Here is a 7328-nt window from a genome sequence, read left to right as displayed (position 1 = left end):
AAAAAAAAAAATAAAATAAAATAAAAAAATAAATAAAATAAAATAAAAATAAAAATTATAATTTTTAAATTAATAGACCAGAAGAACTCAAAGTATTTTTGTTGCACTTGGCATTTAAGTAAAATATAAATGAATTCTATTTGTTGAACTGCCAGTTAATAAATCCCTAGAGACTTCAAAATGGCCAAAATCAGGCCCAAAATCTGAGCTTATATATAAACTCAAGGTAATGGTAAATTGTAAAGAAGTTTTCTGATCAAGCACTCCCCCAGGGTCCAAACAATGGGCAACAATTTCAGCAAAGCTGGGGGCAGAAATGATCAGCCAGTGGATATACAAATTTCACAGTGCTCTCCTGCCTACTGACTCAACTGATTATTAAGTAAAAAATGCTTTGTGTTGTATTTTATAGTCTCACCCAGAATAACTTCTCACATAATAATTAATTAAAAAATATAACTCTGTATGAAATAAAACATGGAAGTGAAAAAATAGCTCATAATCACAGTGTCTGTGGTAGCTCTCTATAATTAGTAAGGAGAAGCCTGGAAGATACCTGAATCAGTTCATATTCCAAAGCTGTTCAGCTTTTCACATAAAATGCAGTATAATTATGTATGTATACATGGTGTGCTATAATGTAATAAAAATCCATCTCACAGTATTTTACTCATTTATAATCACGTGTGATGTATAACTGATATCTATCAGTTTCATACTTCGAATGAAATAGTGAATAAAGAGCATTTGCCTAAAGTCAGCCATATCCATAAAACCAAATTAACCCTTTACAAATTCTTGTAATGCAGAGCTGCTACCATAACCAGAAAGAAAGACTTTTCTTAGCTAAAGGAATTCCAGACATCAGCTAGCAGGTGGGGAGTGGAGTTTATGCAGAAGAATTCCTCAAATAACAAGACCAACTCAACTGGCCCTAAAAGTAAATCCTGGTGATTTACTCTCCTCCACAGGATCTATGGGAGGAGAGACAGAATACTTTCTAACATACCACCCCATACAATGCTCAGCAACAGCCCTAATCCTCTATCCATTCCCCTAGAGAGGCAGACTGAGAATACTGTGACAACAGTGACAAGAGTAGCTGGATTAATGGAACATCCCTTTATTATACGCTTCTTCCATGACTTAAATTGTCCTGCCCTAGCACAGGCCTGCTGGCTAACCCGTAGCCTTCAATCAGGCTTTAAGTAAGGTCCAACCTACTACCCTCTACAGTTCCCCCTTCCCTTCCTGAGCACGATGACTTCTTCTCCCCTATCCCCAGTCTCCTATCCCCATTCCCAAGTACCCAGATACGTAGTTTATATTTTAGCACTTGTGATACATGTTAATTCACATTTTAAAATGTCTCAAAGAGTAAATATCTCCTATTTTAGAGGTTACCTTTGTGCCAGGTATATTATTTCTAAATATACTAAGGTTTCTGACAGAAGTTTATCAGTCACTGTCTGCATCATTTCATTACAGGTGGAACCAATTTACTAACCATGGCTTCATTCTGCTGACACTATCTTCGATGTCCTGCCGAATTTCATAAGTTGACTCTAAGCGGAAGAGGTTAAAGTTCCTTAGCAGGTAGTCATGAAGAGTCAAAAACTGCAAATTCAATTTGGGAAGAGCTAGACAACCTGAAAAGGAAAACATCATCCATATCTGAATTATTCTTCTAATCAGACATTTGCTCTCTGTGTTAAAAAAACTGGCACCACAAAACTAAGAATATAATGAGTGCCTGAAATGCAGCATATTTGATAACAACTTATTTTTGTTTCCACACAGATGTTAAAACCAGATTAATAAACGTTGGTTATTAAGAATTAGGGGTGAAGCTGGGCATGGTGGCTCATGCCTATAATTCCAGCACTTTGGGAGGTCGAGGCAGGTGGATCGCCTGAGGTCAGGAGTTGGGAGATTAGCCTGGCCAATACAGTGAAACCCCGTCTCTACTAAAAATACAAAAAATTAGCTGGGCATGGTGGCAGGCACCTATAATCCCAGATACTCGGGAGTCTAAGGCAGGAGAATCGCTTGAACCCAGGGGGCAGAGGTTATAGTGAGCAGAGATCACGCCATTGCATTCCAGCCTGGGCAACAAGAGTGAAACTCAGTCTCAAAAAAAAAAAAAATTATTAGGGGTGAAGGATGAGCTTTATTAATACATGTAATCTGCATATCAGTGATTCATACGTAAACAGTACTCCTTCAAAGTATTTAAAGATACTTGTACTAATAGTCTCAAGTAATTTAAAACTTCCCTTATCACCAAATTTATTTTTAGCAAATATTGAAGTGATCATGTTACCATAAATTTAGCCTACGACAAAATTTAGCATAAACACTGAATTATTACGTTACATTGCATAAATCAATCTCCAATGATCATTACTGTGATCTGAACTTGCCTTGTGGCTAAACTTTAAGGATAAAACATTGCTTGCATGTTATTCCAGACTCCTCCTTCTCTGACTATGTGAATAAACAATATTCTTTTCATTATTCTCACTTAACACTATTTCTCCTGGACAAGAAGTGACCAACCACTTGGATTTTTTAAATCCCAAAACACATTTTACTGATGAATCACAGTCTCATCATTGTTGTCCATATTACCAAAAAATAAATAAATAAACTTAAAAGTAACAACATTGACCTATAAAAATTTAACATTATTTATATTAGTAAACTCTGACTAGTAATCTAACTTAATTTCTTTCAACAGCACATTTTTATTTTTAAAAACTCTGACAATTAAAATGTCACCACTTTGCAACACTCAATGAATTAACAAATCTAGGTGTTAAGTATCAATAGCTACTAACAGCACAAAAAGAGAGACAAGCAGACAGTATGTGCCTCCTGACAAAGGAACATACCACTACCAGGAATCTTGCCAAGGGAACCTTAACCTGAGACTCTGCCTAAGGTTGTATCAATTTGCAAGAAAAATAAAAAAACTGAGGAACATATGCTGCAATATGCCATGAGTATTCAGGCAGAAAAATCTAGACTGTGGGAAACTCTAAGATCAAACAACTTCGGTTCTTCTGCAGAAAAAAAAAGGAAAGAAAGGGATGTTCAGAGGGTACCAGTAAAGTAAAAGACATTTTTTTTTTAATGAAACCTTGTCAGCTATCCCAGCATCCTCCCATATGCCCTTTTCCGGTTACATCTTCTTCCCTTCACCTGAAAGTAACCATTTCCTGACTTTTATAGCAATCACTGTCTTAATTTCTTTATAGTTTTATCACCCAGGTGTGCATCCCTAGACATAAGAAATCAACATATTAACCACTGTAAGGAATGTTCTGAAACCTAGCACAATATTACCACACTGGGTTTACTGAGGTGGTGGCTCTAGGATATGCCATAGAGTAACCATTTTAAGTAAATATACCAATACCTATACTTGTGATGTCTTTAAAACAGTCACATTTCTTCTAATAGTAATACCATTGTTCAAAGAATGTCCTGAAATTTCTGTTGCAATATGCCTTCAAGACCAGGTGCAGTGGCTCACATCTGTAATCCTAGCACTTTGGGAGGCCAAGGCGGGTGGATCACAAGGTCAGGAGTTTGAGACCAGCCTGCCGAACACAGCAAAACCCCACTCTACTAAAGATACAAAAATTTGCCGGATGCAGTGGCACACGCCTATAGTCCCAGCTACTTGGGAGGCTGAGGCTGGACAATCACTTGAACCCAGGAGGTGGAAGTTGCCGTGAGCCAAGATCAACAATTGCCCTCCAGCCTGGGCTACAAGAGTGACACTTAGTCTTTAAAAAAAAAAAAAAAGGAGAAGAAAAAGAAGAAATATGTCATCAAAATACATCTGAATACACTTTTGCATATACTCAGTTGTGACAAATTCTCATCCTCAGAGGATGGGTGGAAAGTGAACAAACTAGGCAATACCATTTTGGATCAATACTAAGGGTTTACTATCAATTAATGACAATGTCTTTTTTTTTTTTTTTTGGTGTTTATTACCTGGCTTCACATAGAATTCAAAAGAGCCTCTAAAAAAGGCTTTGAAAAACAAAAGCTCTATCAAACATAGCCTCTCACAGTGACACAATTAAAGCTCATGCATTATCAAGTCTCCTTGAAAACAGTCTTATGGTCGGGTGCAATGATTCACACCTGTAATTCCAGCATTTTGGGAGGCTAAGGCGGACAGATCGCTTGAGCTTAGGAGTTCTAGACCAGCCTGGGCAACATAAGGAGACCTTGTCTCTACTAAAAATACAAAAAGAAAAAAAAAAAAAAAAAGTGGGCATGGTGCATGCCTGTGGGCCCAGGTACTCAGCAGGCTATGGTGGGAGGATCACTTGAGCCCGGGGTCAGAGGCTGCAATAAGCTGAGATTGTGCCACTGCACTCCAGCCTAGGTGACAGAGCAAGACCGTGTCTCATACAAACAAAAAAATTAAAACAATCCTAGGGCTTTATGGTTATATTTTTTACGCGGTGAAATGTGTATAGTTAAATGTAAAGAAAATCCTTAGTGCTAAAGCATTCAAAATACGAAATCTTTTCTAGCGTATAAGGTTAACTTCTGGGTACCAGGAAATTATCCTAATGTACAGAATAGACTGAAGTACACTGTCTATAACTGCCAATTACACATGAGAAATCTGACTGTTTCATTGCACAGCTGAAGCCATATTTCTTTACCATACCTTCTCCAGAATAGTACTCAGTTGGGACAATATTTTCATCCCATATAATTTTCTCAGTCGGATACAAAGGCATCTGGTTCAACTGCTGAATCTGAGAAATTCGACGTTCATGACGAGATACCTAAAAGAAAGGAAACAAGTTCATGCTGAAGGTTAGAAGCATCTTTTTTCAATCAAAATAATTTATGGAAGACGTTTCAGGCCTATCAGTTATTTCATGCCTATATCATTGTAGCAGTTCAACAAGAGATTTTTTTTTTCTTTTCTTACTTTCTCCATAGATCAAAGATGACAAATGAACCAACAGTGATGGTCTTTGGAAACAGAGAGACCTGAGTTCAAATCCTAGCTCTTCTATTTATGAGTACTGTAAAAACTGGCACGTTAACTTTAACCTTTCTGACCTTAGTATCCTTTTCACTGAAACAGATAAAGTGCCACACATCTCAAGTTTCTTAAGAAAACAAAATATTATAAAACCGTGCCAAAGTCCCTGGCACATGTCAAGAGTTTAAAAACCATGACACTTAGCATTAATCAACGTAAGAAAAAAAAGGAGCTCTAAGTTTTGGACTATAGTTTTCATTCTTATACTAACCAGCTATATCAACTGGGTAAGTTTATTAATCTATCACCCTAGGCTTCTCTCTCTAAGTTCCCTTCCATGACGACTTCTATGCACGCTTAATATTAATATTACAGCAATCTATCTCAAATGTGAAATTAAGTGTTTAATATTGCTAAAATGATACATTCTTATAACATAACACATTCTGTTCAGTGAAGACAATATAATTATAGAAAAAAATCATGATATCTGAACAATATGCATATTTCAAATTTTTAATCATAAATTGAATATTTGAAGAATCCAAAACAGGAAGAATCCAAATCCAAAACCTCCCTTGGAAAGGGAGGAAACATAATTGCAGTTCTTGCCATTAAGAAAAAAAAGAAAAAAAAAAAAAGGAAAGGGAGGAAACAAAACATAATGTTGTGGCATTATATATTTTTTAAATTATCGTCTTTTGGTGAAACAATTTAAATTTTAGAAAAAAATTCTGGCCACAAGACTTTAATAGGCACAGGATCAACGTTATACCCAAATCTGTTGTCCATTAGAAGAATTCCTGAAAAAAGGCTGGGCACGGTGAATCATGCCTGTAACCCAACACTTTGGGAGGCCAAGGCAGGGGAATCACTTAAGGCCAGGAGTTCGAGACCAGCCTGGCCAATGTGGCGAAACCCCATCTTCTACCAAAAAATACAAAACTTAGTCGGGAGTCATGGCACACACCTGTAATACCAGCTACTCAGGAGGCTGAGGCACAAGAATCACTTGAACCCGGGAGGCAGAGGTTACAGTGAGCTGAGATTACACCACTGCACTCCAGCCTGAGTGATGGAGTGAGACTTTGTCTCAAAAAGAATTCTTGAAAAAATCCTCATTTCTTTCTGTTGTAAAGATTTATTATTAATCCCCAAAACCTGACTCATGAGAGAATTTATAGGGCCATAAAATAGCACAGGAATTTTTAGGAATTGAAACAGAGACAATGAAAAGTGATTTGCACACAAATACTTGCTAATAGAATGATTCATCCAGAAAGTAGTTTAAAGAGATAAAATACTTGAGAAAAGAAATTCAAAAGATGAGAAAGCAAATCTCATAAAATCAAATGATAATACAATTCCAAAAACAAAATGGGAATTATCCACTTAATCTTTGGCCCACTAAATATCTATATGAACCTACATCTTTAAGAATGATTTAAAAAGGCAGGGGAAACCAAATGCAAAATTCAGAGAACATTAGTATTTACCAGCAATTCTAGAAGAAATTCTTTATCAAAAGTTGTGTCTTCATTTTTAGGGAGAGTTGGCAACAAGCAGAGGTATGATGCCACCTGGTGGAGTGTGTTCGAACTGCAGAATAGAGAACAATTTATTCATAGTAACTTACTTCACTTCGCTTTGGAAACATGTATTTTTACAAATAGCTTTAAAAAAACAAATACAATACTATGACATGGGCAGCAAATATCAAAAACCAGCAATGAAAATTAAGCCTTCAGTGCAGGGTTCTCAAAATGTTTTCTGCAAACCTTTCATTGTACCCACGATCCTTCTAGGCAGTCCCCAAGAACACTTTTAAATATTTATACTAAGACATCGTCTGTTTCACAGTTTTATTTAAGAATGTCCTTGATGAAGCAGCAAAAAAAATTAATGCTATTAAATTTGGACTCGAGTATCGTTGTTCTTTTTTTTTTTTTTTTTAATTCTGTGACAAAATGGGAAGTACGTATTTTGCACACAACTTTTACTTCAAAAAATGACAAACTATACAGCCTTGGACAAATGGCAATTTTCTTTCAAATTTCAATTTTTCAATGAAATAAGTCTATAATTTCAAGGAAAACAACTATCAGTATTTGCTGTCAATGATAAAATTTGAACTTCCACGTGAACGTGAAAATTTCAAATTTTGGAAAACCCGTATTCGCCGTGAGCTTCACAGCCTTCCACTATTTAATTGGCTTCATCGCCTCCCCAAAATCCCTTGTGCTAATTTATAGCTAACTCCCTTCTCCATCCCAATCCAGCAACCATAATCAGTTTTCTATTT

At 36.3% G+C, this 7328-nt stretch overlaps 1 protein-coding gene across 1 annotated transcript in view; it reads right to left on the bottom strand.

The window, feature by feature from the left end:
• AQR (aquarius intron-binding spliceosomal factor) overlaps positions 1–7328 on the bottom strand; it is a 115508-nt gene that overhangs the window by 62547 nt on the left and 45633 nt on the right. Inside the window, exons 14-16 of the mRNA XM_037742364.1 lie at positions 6523–6625; positions 4700–4820; positions 1508–1649 (exon numbers count right to left, since the gene is read on the bottom strand). Coding sequence (XP_037598292.1) covers positions 1508–1649; positions 4700–4820; positions 6523–6625 — 366 coding nt within the window. The remainder of the gene's footprint in view (positions 1–1507; positions 1650–4699; positions 4821–6522; positions 6626–7328) is intronic.

Source organism: Cebus imitator, unplaced genomic scaffold, assembly GCF_001604975.1.
Source record: "Cebus imitator isolate Cc_AM_T3 unplaced genomic scaffold, Cebus_imitator-1.0 Scaffold119, whole genome shotgun sequence".
In the NCBI taxonomy this organism is placed as follows: domain Eukaryota; kingdom Metazoa; phylum Chordata; class Mammalia; order Primates; family Cebidae; genus Cebus; species Cebus imitator.
The sequence above is the reverse complement of the archived record's forward strand: the minus strand, read 5'-3'. Positions and strand labels throughout refer to the sequence as shown.